The 19,202-nt window shown below is 56.9% G+C and overlaps 3 protein-coding genes across 9 annotated transcripts; 2 read left to right on the forward strand and 1 right to left on the reverse strand.

Moving 5' to 3' along the window:
* Window positions 1–335: 335 nt before the first annotated feature.
* HSPB9 (heat shock protein family B (small) member 9) lies at window positions 336–1,166 on the reverse strand. Its single transcript, XM_055334142.1, has one exon. The coding sequence runs from the start codon at window positions 1,164–1,166 to the stop codon at window positions 678–680; it is 489 nt and encodes a 162-aa protein (XP_055190117.1). The 3' UTR covers window positions 336–677.
* Window positions 1,167–2,267: 1,101 nt separating this feature from the next.
* On the forward strand, window positions 2,268–10,034 carry KAT2A (lysine acetyltransferase 2A). 4 transcript variants are annotated; one of them, XM_055328043.1, is made up of 18 exons: window positions 2,268–2,676; window positions 2,816–2,939; window positions 3,256–3,425; window positions 3,537–3,626; window positions 3,909–4,090; window positions 4,212–4,403; window positions 5,251–5,357; window positions 5,544–5,654; window positions 5,736–5,875; window positions 5,965–6,173; window positions 6,366–6,492; window positions 7,587–7,697; window positions 8,145–8,288; window positions 8,571–8,685; window positions 8,777–8,813; window positions 8,893–8,956; window positions 9,092–9,176; window positions 9,327–10,034. In XM_055328043.1, exons 1-18 carry the CDS (start codon window positions 2,338–2,340, stop codon window positions 9,518–9,520), a joined length of 2,541 nt encoding a protein of 846 aa, XP_055184018.1. In that variant the 5' UTR covers window positions 2,268–2,337; the 3' UTR covers window positions 9,521–10,034. The 4 variants fall into 4 exon arrangements, with proteins under 4 accessions (XP_055184018.1, XP_055184027.1, XP_055184035.1 ...); XM_055328052.1 differs by having other exon boundaries at window positions 5,739–5,875; XM_055328060.1 differs by having other exon boundaries at window positions 3,280–3,425.
* A 75-nt stretch (window positions 10,035–10,109) lies between these two features.
* Window positions 10,110–18,967, forward strand: DHX58 (DExH-box helicase 58). Of its 4 annotated transcripts, none has more exons than XM_055328097.1 (13): window positions 10,110–10,386; window positions 10,791–10,959; window positions 11,183–11,384; window positions 11,746–11,936; window positions 12,665–12,781; window positions 13,385–13,511; window positions 13,676–13,867; window positions 14,715–14,968; window positions 15,479–15,628; window positions 15,719–15,880; window positions 16,526–16,716; window positions 17,785–17,881; window positions 18,183–18,967. In XM_055328097.1, exons 2-13 carry the CDS (start codon window positions 10,792–10,794, stop codon window positions 18,366–18,368), a joined length of 2,037 nt encoding a protein of 678 aa, XP_055184072.1. In that variant the 5' UTR covers window positions 10,110–10,386; window position 10,791; the 3' UTR covers window positions 18,369–18,967. The 4 variants fall into 4 exon arrangements, 3 of the variants coding, with proteins under 3 accessions (XP_055184072.1, XP_055184055.1, XP_055184064.1); XM_055328080.1 differs by lacking the exon at window positions 10,110–10,386 and adding an exon at window positions 10,468–10,608; XR_008664825.1 differs by lacking the exons at window positions 10,110–10,386; window positions 18,183–18,967 and adding an exon at window positions 10,468–10,608 and having other exon boundaries at window positions 16,526–17,360; window positions 17,785–17,876.
* The last annotated feature ends 235 nt before the right edge of the window (window positions 18,968–19,202 follow it).

A 19,202-nucleotide genomic window follows, 5' to 3' on the forward strand; every position in this document is an offset into this window, starting at 1 on the left:
GTGAGGGGTGCTAGTGGTTATGGTAACCAAGAGAAAGAGGCCCTTACTGGTACCAGCTGTAAGGGGGTGGTGGTGGTGAGAGTGACCTAGAGCTGAATCTCCCCAAGTTTGAAATTGAGGGCCTGTATTAGCCTTGCCCCCACCCCCTCCAGATTATATTGGGGTGATGTGCAGTTTGTATTTGAAAATAGTTGGTCTCTGAAACAACAGAAACCACCTCTTGGGGTTTTTTGGTTAGTCTGTACCTTGTGAAGGACTGGGTCTTCTCATCCTCTTCCCAGGTGATCTCTGGAACCTTTGCCTGGTCTTGAGACTAAGAGACCACCCCACATCAAGTCCAGTCTTCGTATCTATCTGATTTCTGGTCTGTCGGGGCCCTCTGCTGGTTGTGGAGCCTGGTGCCCCCGCTGCCATCCTGGCCCTCTGCTGCTCCCTGCTGGAGCTGCTGCTGTCATTTGCCCAGCACTGGGCTGTTGGTCTACTGAGCCCCGGACCCAGCTCCTCCCGGGGCCACAGAGGCCTGATTCTTGGTGGACCACCACCATAAAGTGCTTTTCCTGCCTCCCTAAGCCCTCCACTGGCCCTCTCTCTACCTCCATTATGCCTCCACCTTTGATCCCAATCCCAAGAAAAGACCACAGAACACTAAGGCTGCTGCTGCGCACTAGGATTGTTGTTTACTGGGTCAGGGTAGGTTGACCCTTCTTAGAGCCACGGCCTCGGAGTCTCGGGGATGGACCTTTTTGGGCTTCCGGGGAAGGCAGCGCCTGGCACTGGCCTCGGACGCACAGCTGGCCGGAAGGGGTCATGCTGCAGGTCATGGCGGCGGGATCCAGGTCCGGGGGTAGTTGCATCTGCCGGTGCACCCTCTGCGCCACACGGTAGCCAGCCCCATCCGGGCTGCAGCCCTCCAGTTGCCTCTGGCCGGTCACCATCAGACATTGGCCGTCCACTTGCACCACCAGCTCCTCCGGGGCAAAGCCACAGGCATCCACCTTCATCTGGAAGCCATTCTCTGCATGGACGTTGTTCTGCGCAGTCACCACATCGTCCCTCAGGAGCCGTACGGGCAGTGTGGCCACCTGGTTCTGTTGGGCAAGGGCCACGCTGGGACAGCGGGATGCCACCTGGCTCCCGCTGGGGAGACCGCTACCAACCCGCTGCATCCGAGTGAGCAACTGCTGTCCAAGGGCGCGAGGCCCTGGGCGTGCGTGGCTCTGGGCGCTCGGGGGGGGGCGGGGGGGGGGGGCGGCGGCTGCGCGCCGTGGGGAGAGGCCCTCGGGCGGCCCGGCTCCGTGCAGCCCGGCTCCTCCGCGGCTGCCTGCTACGGCAGTCCGGTCTCCGCAGGCCTGGTGGTCACCGCCCTGGCGCGCCACTGCTGCTCTCATCCTGGCTCCGGGCCCTAAGGCCCTTCCCCAGCTCGGGGCGGTGACCCACCAGCGCAGACCACCCGACCCTGTAGCGCTCACCAGCACAGGGCAGAGGCGAGATGGAGCCGGGCTCTTGCCCTTCCCAGAATCAGGCCTGAGGACAAGAAGGGCTGTCCCCTGAACCGAGCCCGGGGGTGTGACCGTGAGGGTCTTCCATCCTGACCGCGCACAGTCTTGTGACACATGGGGCTTAGGAGGTGACCGCGACTTCCTGGTTTCCTTCATTCGTCAGACTCTGGGTCTACTGTGGCCGGCTCAGGGCTGGGCTCTGGGACAGAAGGAGGACGCGAACCCTGCCTTCTGGCGCTCACTGCTTTTATGATAATCCTTTATTGCTGAAATATAACATAATAGAAAAAGCGCACCAGAGAGTACCACTGAATTATCCCCCAGAGAGCACCCCCATGTAGCCACCTCCACGGGGCAAGAAATGGAAGTGTTGCTTCTTAATCTCCGCTGTGGCTGCACTTCTGTGTCCGCAGACGTGTGGGACAGGGCCGGGGGGGGGGGGGGCGGAAGCCAACACGACCCCAGACCCCAGGACGGCACCAATACGCTCAGGCTTGGGAGGTGGGCAGCATCTGTGATTCCCCTCAACAGGAGCCTGTTTTCTCAGATGCTCCTCCAAGTCCCCAAGAAAACGGCAATCCTCGCTATCCCAGAAGACTTCAAAGAGAGATTAGAAGTGAGGAGGAGACAATCTAAGGTAATGGCTCAGGCTTCACTTGCTTGTCTGGGGCCAAGAGGCAGGACAGAAAAGTCTGGAAACCAGAAACGGAGGGAGCGGTCGTGGAAGACTACAACTCCCATCATGCTCCGGCGCAGCGACGCCTGCGCACCCAGCGCCGGTTGCCCATGCGGCCCTAGGGCTGGGAGCGCCGCGCCGCGCTCCGCTGCGGGGGAGGCCATGGCGGAACCTTCCCAGGCCTCCACCCCGGCTCCGGCCACGCAGCCCCGTCCCCTTCAGTCTCCAGCCCCTGCCCCACCTCCGACTCCTGCCCCCAGCCCGGCTTCAGCCCCGACTCCGGCTCCCACTCCGGCACCAGCCCCCGCGCCAGTTGCAGCCCCAGCCGGCAGCACAGGGACTGGGGGTCCCGGGGTAGGAAGTGGGGGGACCGGGAGCGGAGGGGATCCGGCTCGACCTGGCCTGAGCCAGCAGCAGCGCGCCAGCCAGAGGAAGGCGCAAGTCCGGGGGCTGCCGCGCGCCAAGAAGCTTGAGAAGCTAGGGGTCTTCTCGGCTTGCAAGGTGGGGGCGGGGCCTGGGGTGAGAAGGGGCGGGGCTTGGGGCATCCCAGGGCTCTGGTGGGAATGGGGGCAAATCTGTGGCTGGGGATCGGCTCCCCGTGCCCGGTTACAGGGCTGTTGACCGAGTTTTCTAACGCCAGGCCAATGAAACCTGCAAGTGTAATGGCTGGAAAAACCCCAAGCCCCCCACTGCACCCCGCATGGACCTGCAGCAGCCAGCTGCCAACCTGAGCGAGCTGTGCCGCAGCTGTGAGCACCCCTTGGGTAAGGCAGGTAGTGCCCTTGGAGCTGGGGCGGGGGCAGGTCCTGGGGCCTGCTTGGACAGGATAATTTAAGTGCCACTGAGTTTTATCTTTGGAACCAAAAATGCCTCCGAAGGAGGGATTGGCTTGGGAACATGTATCCCTCCCAAGGGAAGAGAAAGGAAATTTGCCAGCCCAGAATAGACAGGGTCCACCCAAGGCTGACATAGTAGCAGTCAGTCTCACTACTGGTCATGCTGTTTGGAGCTACCGAGGTTGTAAATTGACTGGTGATGAAGAGTGAGAGAGAGCTCTGGTCATCTATCCTTTCTTTCCAGTCCTACCAACTTTCCTTCTTGCAGCTGACCACGTGTCCCACCTGGAGAATGTGTCAGAAGATGAGATTAACCGGCTGCTGGGTATGGTGGTGGACGTGGAGAACCTGTTCATGTCTGTTCACAAAGAGGAGGACACGGACACTAAGCAGGTCTATTTCTACCTCTTCAAGGTGAGCTTCATCCAAGTGAGTGTGAATGAGCAAAGGAGGTGGGGCTGGACTGGGGAGTTTGCAGCTCTGAGCTCCACTGACCTCTACTCCTCCCTCTTCCTCTTCCTCCAGCTCCTGCGGAAATGCATCCTGCAGATGACCCGGCCAGTGGTGGAGGGCTCCCTGGGCAGTCCCCCATTTGAGAAGCCTAATATTGAGCAGGTGGGATGAGGAAGGTAGTAAGAGAATTGGGGGCATCTTGGAGGAGTGAGGAGCCTGTGTTCCCCATCTTCCTCAAGCTGAGAACAAGGGACAGGTTCAGAGAAGGGAGGATGTTCAAGATGGGCATGGAGCTGGGAAGGGGGCACAATTTTTCTTCACAGAGAGCCCGAGTGAGAGGGGAGCTTTAGCCTGCCCTCAGGAAGCACCAGATTTTGGATAAGAAACCCCTGCTGGCCGCTCACATCTCCTTCCTGGTCTTGTTCCCTACCCACCCCTTTTCAGGGTGTGCTGAACTTTGTGCAGTATAAGTTTAGTCACCTGGCTCCCCGGGAGCGGCAGACGATGTTTGAACTCTCAAAGATGTTCCTGCTCTGCCTTAACTACTGGAAGCTTGAGACTCCTGCCCAATTTCGGCAGCGGTCTCAGGCTGAGGATGTGGCTACTTACAAGGTCAATTATACCAGGTAGGGCTGGCCAAGGCCAGCGGGGAGTGGGGGTGGGGGTGGGGGTGGGGGTGCTCGTGCTCATAAGCCCAACCTGGGTTTAGTGTCTCCATTCTCCATCCTACCTCCCCTCTGCCCGCAGATGGCTCTGCTACTGCCACGTACCCCAGAGCTGTGACAGCCTCCCCCGCTATGAGACCACTCACATCTTTGGACGAAGCCTTCTCCGCTCCATCTTCACTGTGACCCGGCGGCAGCTGCTAGAGAAGTTCCGGGTGGAGAAGGACAAGCTGGTGCCTGAGAAGAGGACCCTTATCCTCACCCACTTCCCAAAGTAAGGCTCACTCCGGCCTGTCAGGAGTTTGCTCCAGATTCACATCCTCCCTGTTGTCCCCTTTTTTCCAGGAAGGCTTCTTGGAATGGTCCCTCCTCCCCCTCCATGAGCCTTCTGGGATCTGGGTGTCTACCTGGCAGACTTGTCTGGGGCCCAGATGCAACTTGCTGGCATTTGCCTTTGCGTGTGCTAGTCTGGGGATGGCAGGTACATGGCCTGAGTGCTAACATTACCCCTGCCCATGCCCCTGGTAGATGTGACTAATTGTTTCCCATGGGGCCTGGACACAGCCTCAGAATCCTTCCCACCGCAACGTGCCAAGAAGCCAGAGCTTGTGCTTGAGGTGAAACCGATTTCCACTCCTATTGTAGTCCTTTCCGTAAGATTTTGCTCTGTTGTGCTGCCCCTCTCTCCCACTTTAAACATGGCTCACCACTCCCCAGTTTGAGACACCTTTCCTGACTAATGCAGGCCTTTCGGGGCCCCTTCTGCTACGAGGTGGGAATGTGAGGTGGCAGGAGGGGGTGGATTCTGAGCCCCATTTCACACTGAGGTCCAGGGTGACTTAGTGCCCTGCTCAGCCGCATAGCACAGGATGGCACCAGTCAGACTCTATCCCCATGTGCTGCACACCATGGCAAACTGGACCTCTGATCCTGTCCTGGATGTCCTGTTCTGCCTTTGACCAGGGGACTGTGTCTCCCCCTAGTCTGAAGCTGTCTCCGCTCTCTGGCTCCCAGTTTCCTGAGAACAGGGTCTCTTTGACCTGCCTCCAGTCTGGGTCTGCTCCAGGCTGCTGCCTTGGTTGGAGGACAGAGTTGCGAGACACACTGTACCCTCCCCACAGATTCCTGTCCATGCTGGAGGAGGAGATATATGGGGCAAACTCTCCAATCTGGGAGTCCGGCTTCACCATGCCACCCTCAGAGGGGACGCAGCTGGTGCCCAGGCCGGGTATGTGCTCCAGCAGGCTCTGCAGGCTCCTGGCTTGGCTTTTCTTGGCAGAGCTCAGCCCTCTGCTGGGGAAGAGGCACTGCAGATGGCTGCAGTGGGGATATGCAGAAGGGTGTGTCAGGGAGTCCCTTTTTGGGACCCACCACCATCTCTGACCCCCCCACTCCTAATTTCGTTCACTCTCAGCTACGGTCAGTGCAGCAGTTGTCCCCAGCACCCCCATCTTCAGCCCTACCATGGGTGGAGGCAGCAACAGCTCCTTGAGTCTGGACTCCGGAGGGGCTGAGCCCATGCCAGGTGGGTACTGACCCCTGACCCTCATTTACCCCTCCCCTGACTTCTCTTGCTGTCCACCAGAGACCCTGCCAACCTTCCCAGCAGGTGAGAAGAGGAAGCTTCCGGAGAACCTGACCCTGGAGGATGCCAAGCGGCTCCGTGTAATGGGCGACATCCCTATGGAGCTGGTCAATGAGGTCATGCTCACCATCACTGACCCTGCCGCCATGTTGGGGCCCGAGGTGGGCAGCCTGGATAACTGACCTGTGTGGGGAAGGGGGCCTCACCAGCCTCTGAGGCCTCAGCTTCCCACCTCTCCTCTGGTGCCTAGACGAGCCTGCTGTCAGCCAACGCAGCCCGGGACGAGACAGCTCGTCTGGAGGAGCGCCGAGGCATCATTGAGTTCCACGTCATCGGCAACTCGCTGACGCCCAAGGCCAACCGGCGGGTGTTGCTCTGGCTTGTGGGGCTGCAGAATGTCTTCTCCCACCAGCTGCCGCGCATGCCTAAGGAGTACATCGCCCGCCTCGTCTTTGACCCGTGCGTCCGCAGAAGAGTCCTGACCCTGGGGCACCACTGTCCTCAGCCCCTGCCGCCACCCCACCCAAACCCGTGGGAATACTTGCTTCTCCTCTCCCAGCACTAAATATGGCCCTGGCCTCTAAGGTTGTAGAGACCTGGGGGGCATTTGGAGAACAGGTAGCAGCAGTGACTTGTCCTCTCTCCCCTCAGGAAGCACAAGACTCTGGCCTTAATCAAGGACGGGCGGGTCATCGGTGGGATCTGCTTCCGCATGTTTCCCACTCAGGGCTTCACCGAGATTGTCTTCTGCGCTGTCACCTCAAATGAGCAAGTGAAGGTGAGTACCTGCTCCTGGCCTCACCCCTACCCACCACCCACCACCTGCTTCTGGTTTGGGACTGTCAGAGCCACAGTCCCTAACCCTTCTCTTAGTGCCCAGGCAGTTCCTTCCAGCCCCACAAGGTGGCACTTGTCCTTTGGTAACTGCATTAAGAAAACACTTGTTGACAAATGGAGTCCCAAAGTCGATAACCCTTTTATTTATTTATTTTTGAGAGATTTTATTTACTTCTTTGAAAGAGAGCATGAGCAGGAGAAGAGGTAGAAGGAGAAGCAGACTCCCTGCTAAGCAGGGAGCCCGAGGTGGGACTCAATCCCAGGACCCTGGGATCATGACCTGAGTGGAAGGCAGATGCTTAACTGACTGAACCACCCAGACGCCCCTCAATAATGCTTTTAAATGGACTTGAATTTCCTTCATCACCTGAACATTCACATATACGGGAGGGAGGGGGTAATACTTTTTACACTGGTCTTGCATTGGAGGATAGTCATGGGTTCCATCCTTGATTTGGCACAACAGACCTACTGGTAGGGTCCCCAGTTCTCCTGTTTTATGTAATCCAGATCTGCATGGTGCCCCTTCGGTCTTGACATATGGGGGGAGACAGTCTTTCTTCAGGGTTCAGATATTGAAACGAGTAGGGCCCTTGTGATGCCACTTCCCCTTTTGCTCTAACTCTGAGGCCTGGGAGCTTGGAACCAGTGACACCTAGATGGCAACTTCCTGGTTGGGTTTTTAGTCCTGGCCTTACTGTGGCTGGCTGACTGACCTTGGAGACATTTCTTAAAATAGTTGAGTTTCAGGTGTTTGTGGGTGGTTTTTTTTTTTTTTTTTCTGTATAACGGAGATAAAAATGTTTATCTCGTGGATTAACTTAAGAGGTGGCCTGTAAAGTACCTAGCAAAACGCCTGGCTCAGAGTAAGCACTGAGCAACGCCAGCACCCTTCACTTTTTCCCCATAAATTCCCCTTCCCCTGCCAGTTGCTTTTCCTCCTTTGGATCCCAGATCCCCGGCTGTCCGTCTCTCCTGTGCAGTCCACTCTCTGCTCTAGGCTGCCCTGCTAAGCCCTGCTCCCCTTCCCCACAGGGCTACGGGACTCATCTGATGAACCACTTGAAGGAGTATCACATCAAACACAACATTCTCTACTTCCTCACCTATGCCGACGAGTACGCCATTGGCTACTTCAAAAAGCAGGTGACCCGCACCCCAGCCCACACTTGCCTGCTGCCTGGGGCTCAGGGTCACTTGGTCTAGCCCACTGGTGTGGCTGGGGTGGGAGCCCCTTGGTGTTTGTTCCCTGTGCCATCTGGGGCCAACGGAGAGGTCTCCCATGCCCATCTGCCTGCCTCCTGCTGCCACCCCTGTGACAAGTAGGCACCTATAGAGTGGGAGGGCAGGCTGGTAGAGCTGGGAGGCTCTGGAAGATGATTTGGGCAGAGCAGCTGACCTGGAGCCTTTCCAGGGGCAGATTAATTGAGCCCGCACAGCACAGAGCATTGTACCAGCTACCACAGAAGGTGATCCAGGAACCGGGGAGAGGGGACACAGCATGCACAGCCCCTCGGGGGGTTCCTGGGAGGAGGATTATCCAAGTTGGAAAAGCCTTGCTGATGAATTGGGTCATAACTGTCCACTCCCTAGGGCTTCTCCAAGGACATCAAGGTGCCCAAGAGCCGCTACCTGGGTTACATTAAGGACTATGAGGGCGCAACATTGATGGAGTGTGAGCTGAATCCCCGGATTCCCTACACGGAGCTGTCCCATATCATCAAAAAGCAGAAGGAGGTGTGTGTGTCTCTGTGTGTGTCTGTGTACACACACATGCTTGCACGCACACAACCTGGGGGTTTTCTTGTACACCTTGGGGGTGAGCACACACGTGTGGATGTGTACCACACGTACGCACATGTGTGAGGTGGGCGTGGGCCAGGATCTTGGTTCTTGCTTTGCCTCCCAGGGAAGTTAGGAGATGAGGCACCTGGACTCAGCAGCAGGGCCTCTGACCCTGGCCCAGCGAGGGTTGCCGCTGGGGCTGGAGTTGGCCCCTCAGACCCTGCCTTCCCTCAGATCATCAAGAAGCTGATTGAGCGCAAACAGGCCCAGATCCGAAAGGTCTACCCCGGGCTCAGCTGCTTCAAGGAGGGTGTGAGGCAGATCCCTGTGGAGAGTGTCCCCGGCATTCGTGAGCAGGGGTCTTGGTGGGGGAGGGGGCCCCTTGCTCAGAATGTGTTCTCAGATTCTTAGGGATGCTCTCCCCACTCCCCGCTTTGCAGGAGAGACAGGCTGGAAGCCATTGGGGAAGGAGAAGGGGTGAGTGTTGTATGGAGGGAGAGGGTGTTGGGGAAGGCAAAAGGACCAAGGGCCTCAGACATGGTGTCTCTCGCCCCAGGAAGGAGCTGAAGGATCCAGACCAGCTCTACACAACCCTCAAAAACTTGCTGGCCCAGATCAAGGTGGGGAGACCAGGTTCCCCTCTGGGGGTACCTGCAACCAGTGACTGTGGCCTTACAACCCCTTCTGGGGTGGGTGGTACTCACAGCTGGGCTTGGTCACAGTGGGCCTGACTCCAGCTTGGCTTTCCTCTCCAGTCACACCCCAGTGCCTGGCCCTTCATGGAGCCTGTAAAGAAGTCGGAGGCCCCTGACTACTATGAGGTCATCCGCTTCCCTATTGGTGAGGACACTCCATTTCCACCCCTTCCTTCCACTTCCGCCTCCCATACTCCTGCTCCTGCCTTCACCAGGCCCCACAGCACCCCCTCTGGTGATCAGCCTTGCTCTCCTCAGCCTCTTAAAAGCATGCCCTTGTCTCCTGTTGCCCCAGACCTGAAGACCATGACAGAGCGACTACGCAGCCGCTACTATGTCACCCGCAAGCTCTTTGTGGCTGACCTGCAGCGTGTCATTGCCAACTGCCGCGAGTACAACCCCCCAGACAGCGAGTACTGCCGCTGCGCCAGCGCCCTGGAGAAATTCTTCTACTTCAAGCTCAAGGAGGGCGGGCTCATTGACAAGTAGTCTCTGGCTTTGGACCACAGCCTTGACCTGAAATGTCTCTACATCGGGTTCTGATCCAATCTCGAGGGGGGGCCCCTGGTGCCTGGGTTCCTCTCGGCCTGAGACACTCCAGCCCTCGGCCCTGCAGCCCCTTCTGGACGCCTGCAGCTCTGTCCCACTTTTCCTTGTATCTGACCTTGGGGAGGGATCTCCTGGGTCTGGGGCTCCACCTCTCTAAAGTGACTGGTGGCTAGAGGCACAGCCTTCCTGGGGCTGTGGTGGCCTCCAGCCCTGTCCCCATAGAGCCATGGAGTCTTGGAGTCCTGGGCCTGGCCTGTCCCACTATTTCCTCAAGGGTTGGGACTGCCAATTTTAGCTTGAGGGAAGGGGCTTCAGCATTTGAAAGTTCAGCTGGGACTGGGGGGTCATGCCTCACCCTGCACTGTCTGTCCCCCAGGGGTGGGGGCCCTGGGGACCACTCATTTCCTGGCATTAATCCCTCAGAGGGAACAATAAAGTTCTTTTTATTTCTCTGTGTGATTGTTGGCCTTTTTGGTAGGGCTCCCAACCTTAACAGGTTGACCCTGTTTCTGCCCCCACCTCCTACAACACTGGAGCCTATTAAACATCAGATAGGACCATCCTTCTCACCCAACCTCCCGCACCTCTGGGTGATGGCACCTGCCCAACTGCAGCACCTGCTTCTCCCTACTCTCAGCTGTTCCTGGTTCAGGTGTCGGGGCTGCAGGGACCCCAGTTTCCACCTGGCAGCCTTGACCTGGGTGGACGTGGTTACAGCTGGCTCAAAAGGAGTGGAGGTGGGGTGGCCCGCCTGGGCAGACTCTGCTCTTGGAGGAGGGGCCAGCAGGACCCTGGAGGAATGAGAGGTGCTTTCCGAAAAGCAGCTTTTCTGGGGGAGGGGGAGGAGGAGGGGTGGGGAAGGGGAAGGGAGATTAAGGAGCAATTCTGCTGGTGCTGGCTCCTCCCTCAGTTTCAGTTTCTGTTTCTCGGCATAGCCCCAGCCTGGTGACACCAGGCACCAGGGCTAAGCTAAGCAGCCACCCTCAGCACCTAGGCAGGTGTTGCAAATAAGAACCCACGGGGCAAAGGTCAGGTGTAGTTTGTGTTACTCCCACTCCTGTCTTGGCCAGATCGGGTTCCTGATAGATCCCTTCAGTCCTCTTCCTCACCCCCCTCAGATGTGTTGGGGAAGTCTCTGAGCCAGACTGGGCTGGCCAGGGGCAGGACGGGGCCTGGTGGGCCAGGAGTCTGACTCTCTTTCCATTGTCAGAATGGAGCTGCGACCCTACCAGTGGGAGGTGATCATGCCTGCCCTGGAGGGCAAGAATATCATCGTGTGGCTGCCCACTGGAGCTGGGAAAACCCGGGCTGCTGCTTATGTGGCCAAGAGGCATCTAGAGACTGTGGACCGAGCCAAGGTGGTTGTACTGGTCAACAGGGTGAGTAGCCCACACTTCCCTCGGTGGGGTCTCAACTCCTCAGGTGTCTCACAAGACCCTCCAGAACGCCATGGCTGCTGTGACCATCTCTGAAGTTTACTCACCTTTTCTCCCATTCCTGTGCCCAGCCAAGTCCTGGATGAGGGAGGGGGGTCAGGTTGCCTCCTCCCCATCCCCCTTGCCCCAATCCAACTTCCTCTCCCACCTCATTCTCCATCCCCAGGTGCACCTGGTGACCCAGCATTGTGAGGAGTTCAGCCGCATGCTGGGCAAACGCTGGGCCATTATAACCCTGAGCGGGGACATGGGGCCACGAGCTGGCTTTGGCCACCTGGCCCGGAGCCATGACCTGATCATCTGCACAGCTGAGCTGCTACAGATGGCGCTGACCAGCCCGGAGGAGGAGGAGCACGTGGAGCTCAATGGTGAGGGCTGTGAGCCAGGGGAAAGAGTATGCACCTGAGGCACCCTACCTGCCAACCCCAGGACACCTTTCCTAGTAAAGCTGTTGGGACATTTTGTGGGAGTGCGGGGTTCCCCGTTCTCCAGACCCTGGCATACAGCCTACTAGAAGTAGGCCTGGCTACAGGATCTTGGGCAAGGCCCCCCCAACCACTACCGCTGAGCCTCAGTTGACTAATCTGTAAAATGGGGGTCAGTCACCCCAGCCCAGGATGCTATCTGGAGCCTGGCTGCAAGCTGTAAAAGGAGGAAGGAGAGAGATGACCTGTGGGGAAGAAGGGCTTTGCAAATGTGGGTCACGGCCTTGCCCCCACGTACCCCCAGCCTTCTCCCTGCTCGTGGTGGATGAGTGTCACCACACGCACAAAGACACTGTCTACAACCTCATCCTGAGCCGGTACCTAGAGCATAAACTCCAGAGGACACGGCCGCTGCCCCAGGTGCTGGGTCTCACAGCCTCCCCGGGCACTGGCGGGGCCTCCACCCTCGATGGAGCAATTGACCACATCCTACAGGTCAGCTTGGCCCCTGAGACCCTGCTCCACCAGAGTCCTCCCTGCCCTGCCCCATGCCCAGCAGCCCTCCCCAGGCCTTCCCAGGCACCGTCTGGGCCCTTTCATCACTTACACTCCAGCTGCCAGTGGCTTCTTATTGCACTTAGGATAAACCCACGCGCTCTACTGTCACTTACAGAGTTCCATCCCACCCCACCCTGTCTACCTCTCCAACCTCATTTCCCACACCCTCCCCTCACTCCTACTCTACCAGCTGCCTCTCTGAACCTCGAGCATGTTAGGGCCTTCCCGGGACCTTTGCGCTCACCATTCCTTTTGCCTTGAATGCCCTTCCCCCTGCACTTGACCTGTCTGGCTCCTGCTTGTTATTCAGGGAACAGCTTAAATGTCACCTCCTCAGAGTCTTCTTCCCTGATCACTCCCTTTTGCACTCTTGTCGTGTCATCCAATTTTATTCTCCTCAAAGCTCATTAACACAGTCTGAAAGCCTCCCATTCTGTTATTCTTGACTGGTTTATCATCTGCCTCCCCAACTCCAAAATAAGACCCTCTGTATCCCTAGTACCTACTGGGGCACAGAGATGGTGAGCAACAAACATTGACTAAATGAATCCCCACTCCTGATGGCCCTGCTCTATGGCAGTTGGGACCTATCCTATTCCAAAGTTCTGCCCACTGTCCTCACGGGACTCTCCCCCATTCCAGTGAACCCCTCTCTCTTGCCTCAGCTCTGTGCCAACCTGGACACGTGGCGCATCATGTCACCGGAGAACCATCGCCCCCAGCTGCAGGAACACAGTGCTCAACCATGCAAACAGTATAATCTCTGCCATAGGCGCAGCCAGGTGAGTGGAAGGCCGGGGCGGGGGGGGGGGGAGAAGGGGTGTGTGTGGGGTCTGGGGGTAAAAGTAGGTCATCTGGGGTTGAATCCTGACTCCACCCCTAGTAGCTCTGTGACTTTGGGTAACTTGCTTATTGATCTGAGCCTCTGTTTTTCCCTTCTGTGAAATGGGGAAGTTACAGCCCATGCTCACAGCCTGCTGTATGGCTTGGCTCCAATGCCCCCATGGGCATCTGTGGAAACCCACGGCACCCTGTAGAGTGCCTTGCAAACCATAACCCTCAGGCACTTTGTGCAGAAGCTCTTCTGCTGTGTGTAGACACTGGTGCCTGCTGTGACAGGGTGCACAAGGACTTAGACATTGCTCTGTGCAGGCCAGAGGTCAAGGGCACGTAGGAGGTAGAGGCAGAGCAGGAGCCCTATGCAGGAACCTGACCCCAGCCTCCACCTAGGACTCATTCACATCCCAGCAGGCTCCTCTCTGGAGCTCCCACCGATATGGCAGCAGGAACAGCAACTTCAGGCAGAGAGCAGCACCCCCACTGGGTGCTCACTGCCCCCCACCCCCATGTGTATGGGAATCTCTTCATGCCTTCTTCCCATCCAGGACCCATTTGGGGACATGCTGAAGAAGCTCATGGACCGAATCCACAACCGCCTGGAGATGCCTGCATTAAGCCGCGACTTTGGGACACAGACTTATGAGCAGCAGGTGGTGGAGCTGAGCCAGGATGGTGAGAGGGGCAAGGCTTGGGCTGGGACCTGCTTGGTAGGAGCCTTTGGGGGCGGAGCTCAGCCTGGGGCAGGGAGGAGTCTGGGCAGGTGGAGGCTGGGGGAACGTGGCCGCTAAGACCCTGTGCCCACTCCGATCGATCCGTCGTCCATCCTCCATCCGCAGCGGCCCAGGCCGGACTCCAGCAGCGCCGGGTATATGCTCTTCACCTGCGGCGCTACAATGACGCGCTGCTCATCCACGACACGGTCCGTGCTGTGGACGCCCTGAAGTCGCTGGGAGATTTCTACGACAGGGAGCGCGCCACGAAGACCCAGGTCCTGCAGGCCGAGCGCTGGCTGCTGGCACTGTTCGATGGTGAGGCTCGTGGGAACTGGACAGGACTGGGCACAGGTACCAACGCAGATTAGGAAGGTGCCAGCGAGGGTCATGGGGCCCTATTTTTCTAACCATGAGTCAAGACCATGGATAGGACAAAGCCGTATGCCCTCACTTGTTAAGGTTTGCATAGATACGAAAACTAACTCATGCTATTGACAAAGATGTTTTAAAAGCCATTTAGTTGGGAGACTGTACCTTCAAAGTCTGGGGTGTGTGGTACCTTTAACCTGGGAAAGTGAGGTGATCAGAGAGTGACATTATTTTATTATTTATTTTATTTTATTTATTTTATTTTATAATTATTTTTTTTACTTAATATTTATTTTATTTTATTTTACAGAGAGATAGCCCAAGCAGGGGGAGCAGCAGAGGGAGAGGGAGAAGTAGGCTCCCCACTGAGCAGGGCTCCATCCCAGGCCCCTGGGATCATGACCTGAGCTGAAGGCAGATGCTTAACCAACTGAGCCACCCAGGCTCAGTTGCCCCTAGAGAGTGACATTTAAGGCAAGAAGCCTCAGCAAGGCTGAGGGATGAGGCAAGGATCTCTCTGAAGAGACCTGAGGTTGAGTTAATCCTGGGTAGCAGAGGTCAGAGGTATGTCTCCAGATTTTGTGCTGTAGGCCCCTGGTGTAAGGCTGGTTGGGTGGGCACAGCGTGTCCTTGAACGTTCTCCTGGTGCACCTTCAGGGAGAATTAGGAGCAGAGAACCTCTGGCTCCCTCTGCTCCAGCAATCCTGTCCCTCTGAGCCACACCCTCTCCCATGCATGCCCTGCCTATCTCCAGGCCTGAATCCTGTGCCTCTGTTTTGGGCTTTTCTGGCAGATTACAAGAATGAGCTGGCCCACCTGGCAACACAGACCCCAGAGAACCCAAAACTGGAGATGCTAGAACAGATCCTGCGGGAGCAGTTTGGGCATTCCGACAGCCCCAGGGGCATCATCTTCACCCAGACCCGCCAGAGCACTCACTCCCTCCTACTCTGGCTCCAGCAGCAGCCAGGCCTGCAGACAGTGGACATTAGGGCTGACCTGCTGATTGGGGCTGGAAATAGCAGCCAAAACACCCATATGACCCAGGTGTGGGCTTGGGGAAAGAAGCTGGGACTGGGGGTGTTCCTAGGGGAGAAGGGGTGGGGACAGAGTCTTCACAGAGCTATGGGGGAACTGATTTTCCCCAGGCAGAGGACAGAGAACTAGGGGGAGAGAGGTGAACACTGAGCTTGCCAGTCCTGAAGGTCTTCCCAAGATGGGGGTCTTTGGGGGGCAGAGAGGCTGAAGCTTGGGGGATCTGCAGGGAAAGAGGTGAGTGATGTTTTCAGCACAGAGGATCAGATGTCCAGGGCCCCTTTCTGGAGAAGAATATGTCCTGAGACCTCCTGAGTAGACAGGTGGAAGTCCATAGGGGATATGGGGGGTTAGATGGTCACCTGGCAAGATGGGCAAGGTCCTGGGGGTAGCAATAGCAACTCAGACTCCCTAGGAAAAGGAACCAAAGAGGCCAAACTCATTGAACGGGGTGAGGCTGGGCTGACTGGAGGACAGGTTACCCACTTGGCTTACCATCCTCTTTCTCCTCTCCCACCCCAGAGAGACCAGCAAGAAGTGATCCGAAAGTTCCGGGTTGGCACTCTGAACCTCCTGGTGGCTACAAGTGTGGCAGAAGAGGGGCTGGACATCCCCCAGTGCAACGTGGTGGTACGTTACGGGCTCCTGTCCAACGAGATCTCCATGGTCCAGGTGCGTAAATCCTGTGCCGCCAACAGCCCTCAGAGAGCCTGTGGGACTGACCCCGGGCCCACTCCGATCCCTTCCTGTCTCCTTTCTCAGGCAAGGGGCCGGGCCCGGGCTGGTCAGAGCATATACTCATTTGTGGCAACCCAAGGCAGTCGGGAGCTACGACGGGAGCTGATGAACGAGGTGCTGGAGACTTTGATGGAGCGGGCCGTGGCTGCTGTGCAGAAGATGGACCAGGCTGAGTACCAGGCCAAGGTCTGTGGGCAGGGGGGCTGAGGACACTCTGCCTGGAAGGTCTCTGGCTGTACACACACCCCTGCTTCCCCTTTCTCTGGGTGCTAACCTGGCCCACCTGGGAAGGTTTGAATGGAGGGAAGGGTAGGAGCTAAGGGTGAGTCTGTCTAGGAAGACAGTGGCTCCCAAAATGCCTTGGGAACAGGGCTTGCCCAGAGCTTTTAATTCCTCATCACCAAATACTTTGTGTATCTGTGAGGGCTGCCTTAGAGTCCTTCTGACACCTATGCAAAATAAGCCCAGAACCAGGACTTAACTCTTCCCCCTGAGGCCTCACCCAGGACGGTCCCGTTTACTCCTGGTACTCCAGCATAATTATTAGTGATGCCGCATGTTAGATTCAAAGAAGCAGCTTTGCACAAAATCCTCCAAAGAAGAGGCAAAGATTCGACAACAAAGTTTACTCTGCTCCCATCATTCCCCTTGCTCCATATTATTTTTCTCCCCAGAGTTAAAAGTTCTCCTAAAAGCTCCGGGGAGGGTTGAGCAAAGTCCCTTCTGGGTCCTAATGATCTGAGGTCTTTGGAAGCCCTTTGACCCTGAAGAGCATTCTTGGGGTCAGGCCTTGGAGGCCCCAGCTTTGCCCAGTGTCTCCTCTGGCTCCAGATCCGAGATATGCAGCGGGCAGCCCTGGTCAAGAGGGCAGTCCAGGCAGCCCAGCGGGACAACCAGCGGCAGCAGTTCCTGGCCGAGCAGGTGCAGCTCCTCTGTGTCAACTGCATGGTGGCTGTGGGCCATGGAAGTGACCTGCGGAAGGTGGAGGGCGCTCACCACGTCAATGTGAACCCCAACTTCTCGTGAGCCCAGGGGAAGGGGCTGGCAGGATTAGAGGGAGGGAAGGAGGGTTGTGATGAGGGACAGAGAACTCCTCCCATCCAGACAGTGCTCTGAGGGTTTGGGAGCTTAAATAGCATTTTGACAAACATTGAGTCAGTATCTTCAGGAGTCTGGTTAGACAGGTTTTATCGCTATCCCATTTTGCAGGTGAGCAAATAGAGGCTCAGGCGAAATGACTTGTCCAGGCTACCACAGCCACTGTGTGGTTGAGCAAGAGCTGGATCTCAGGACACCAGATGCTGAGAGGCCTCAACTGGGCTCCCTGCCCCACCCCCACCCCTCTGGGTCCCATCTACTCTGAAGCCATCCTCTCCTCCTCTGTGCCCTAGAGGGTAACCTTTTCCCATCTTCCCTCCCTCCCTCCATTCATTATTTATCAGGGAGCCACTGTGTGCCGGGCCACGATGCCGAGGATCTGCACACAGGTCCTCTCCTTCAAGGAGGCAGCTTTTCAGTTAGGTCTTGCAAGACGGATCAGGCTGGAAGGTGGGATGAGTCCAGGCAGGCCTGAGGTGCCAGCACTGCTCCTGGTTGGCTTGCATGGGAAAGACCATGAAGGAAGAGATTCTGAAGAAGACAGGCTAGCCTTTGGAGAGCCAAAGAGGTCAGGCCCTAAAGTCTACCCCTTGTCTCACAGGCAGTGAGTAGTCTTGGGTGGATTCTGAGCCAGGGAATGTCAAGGTCAGATTTACAGTTTTAGAAGATCACCCTGGCAGTTGGCAGAAGGATGGTGTGGGTTGGGAGTGAGGATGGGATGGGATGGAAGGGTGGAGCTGGGAGATCTGCCAGGGGACCATTGGAACCATCCGGATGGGTTGTGCTGAGGCCCGAACATGGGCAGAGGACATGCAGCGAGGCCGCACAGGCAGAGCTCATTGGAGGCAGGATCTCCTGGCTCTGGGAAGTCTCTCGGTGCCTCTCGGCAGGCAGAAGAGCCCAAGGCCCAAGTGGAGGCCCAGCAAGCTGGAGCGTGTGAGATCAGGGGTGGCAGGGTCATGAGGACTGTGGCCACCCCCATTCCTCTCCAGGATCTACTACAATGTCTCCCGGGGGCCGGTGGTCATTGACAGAACCTTCAAGGACTGGAGGCCTGGGGGTACCATTCACTGCAGGAACTGTGGGGAGGTAAGTGTTTGGGGCCATGGCTCTTAAGTCCAGTCTTCAGAAGTCCTCAGTCTGAGAGAGGAGGCCCAGCCTTCTGCCATCAGGGCACCCTCACTGGGATAGGGAAAGCAGCTCTACCCCCAGGAGCCCCCGGTCGGAGGAGAGAGGTCTAACTGCTATCTTAGAGAGCCCACAGTGTGACTGGGGAGACAGCTCTGAGGTGGGAGACACAAGCCGCGCATTTACAGATCCCCCAACTTGAGGTGAGAAGCCCAGTCTGAGGACAGTGACCCAAACCCAGCCATCTCTGCTCCACCCTTAGGCCTGGGGCCTGCAGATGATCTACAAGTCAGTGAAGCTGCCAGCACTCAAAGTCCGCAGCATGCTTCTAGAGACACCCCGAGGGAGAGTCCAGGCCAAGAAGTGGTCCCGTGTGCCCTTCCCTGTGCCTGACTTCGACTACCTGCAGCACTGTGCCCAGAACCTGGCAGACCTCTCCCTGGACTGAGCACCTCGTCACTGCAGTGCCCACCTCAGGCTGCAGGGGGCGGGACAATCCACAGCAGCCACCACCTTGGGGGGGCGGGGCCAAGTCCCTCCTGCCTGAGTCACCAGTTGGGGCACCATGCTGACCAGCCACAGAGGAGCCCGGGCGTCCAGGCTGGCTCAGACTGTCACGCTGCGGAAGCACCTCGAGGGCCACAGCTTAGCCCCAGAGTTCCCCTCATACCACAGACATTCAAAGACACTAGATGGAGGTGGGGGGTGGGGCGTATTGGGAGGGAAACTGAGGCAGGATGCTGGCCACACTCTACTAGCAACTACCAAATTTCCCTTGACCCCTTGACATTCCTTCCTTAATAAGGCCACTTCTGTTTTTTGAGGCTCCTCATAAGTTGAAAATAGTGGAAAATTTGTAGAGAGAAGGTATGGTGGGGCGCCTGGGTGGCTCAGCGGTTGAGTGTGTGCTTTGGGATCAGATCATGATCCCGGGGTCCTGGCATTGAGTCCCACATCAGGCTCCTGCAGGGAGCCTGCTTCTCCTACCTATGTATCTGCCTCTGTCTCTGTGTCTCTCATGAATAAATAAAATCTTTAAAAAAAAGTGTATTTTTAAAAATCTGTTGAGGTATAAGTGACATGAAATACACTGTACATACCTATAGTGTACAACTTGATAAATTTTAGCCTATTTTCTATAATCAAGATAACAAGCATAGCCATTACAAGTTTCCCTGTTCCCAAGTAACCCCTCCCCTCCTCTTACCCCTCCCCTGACCTGCTTTGTGGTATATTTTTTAAGGTTAAAAGTTTGGGGTTTTTTTAACCACGCCTCTTTATG

This window comes from Nyctereutes procyonoides, unplaced genomic scaffold (genome assembly GCF_905146905.1).
Source record: "Nyctereutes procyonoides isolate TBG_1078 unplaced genomic scaffold, NYPRO_anot_genome, whole genome shotgun sequence".
In the NCBI taxonomy this organism is placed as follows: Eukaryota; Metazoa; Chordata; class Mammalia; order Carnivora; family Canidae; genus Nyctereutes; species Nyctereutes procyonoides.

Bases quoted from the DNA above. Each gene is read 5' to 3' on its own strand.
- HSPB9 (XM_055334142.1), bottom strand. From the start codon at position 1,166: ATGCAGCGGGTTGGTAGCGGTCTCCCCAGCGGGAGCCAGGTGGCATCC.
- KAT2A (XM_055328043.1), top strand. From the start codon at position 2,338: ATGGCGGAACCTTCCCAGGCCTCCACCCCGGCTCCGGCCACGCAGCCC. The intron at 5,876-5,964 runs GTGGGCAGCCTG...TCTGGTGCCTAG, and splicing joins CCGCCATGTTGGGGCCCGAG to ACGAGCCTGCTGTCAGCCAA. The intron at 8,686-8,776 runs GTGAGCAGGGGT...CCCGCTTTGCAG, and splicing joins GGAGAGTGTCCCCGGCATTC to GAGAGACAGGCTGGAAGCCA.
- DHX58 (XM_055328097.1), top strand. From the start codon at position 10,792: ATGGAGCTGCGACCCTACCAGTGGGAGGTGATCATGCCTGCCCTGGAG. The intron at 13,868-14,714 runs GTGAGGCTCGTG...CTTTTCTGGCAG, and splicing joins GCTGCTGGCACTGTTCGATG to ATTACAAGAATGAGCTGGCC. The intron at 15,629-15,718 runs GTGCGTAAATCC...CTCCTTTCTCAG, and splicing joins ACGAGATCTCCATGGTCCAG to GCAAGGGGCCGGGCCCGGGC.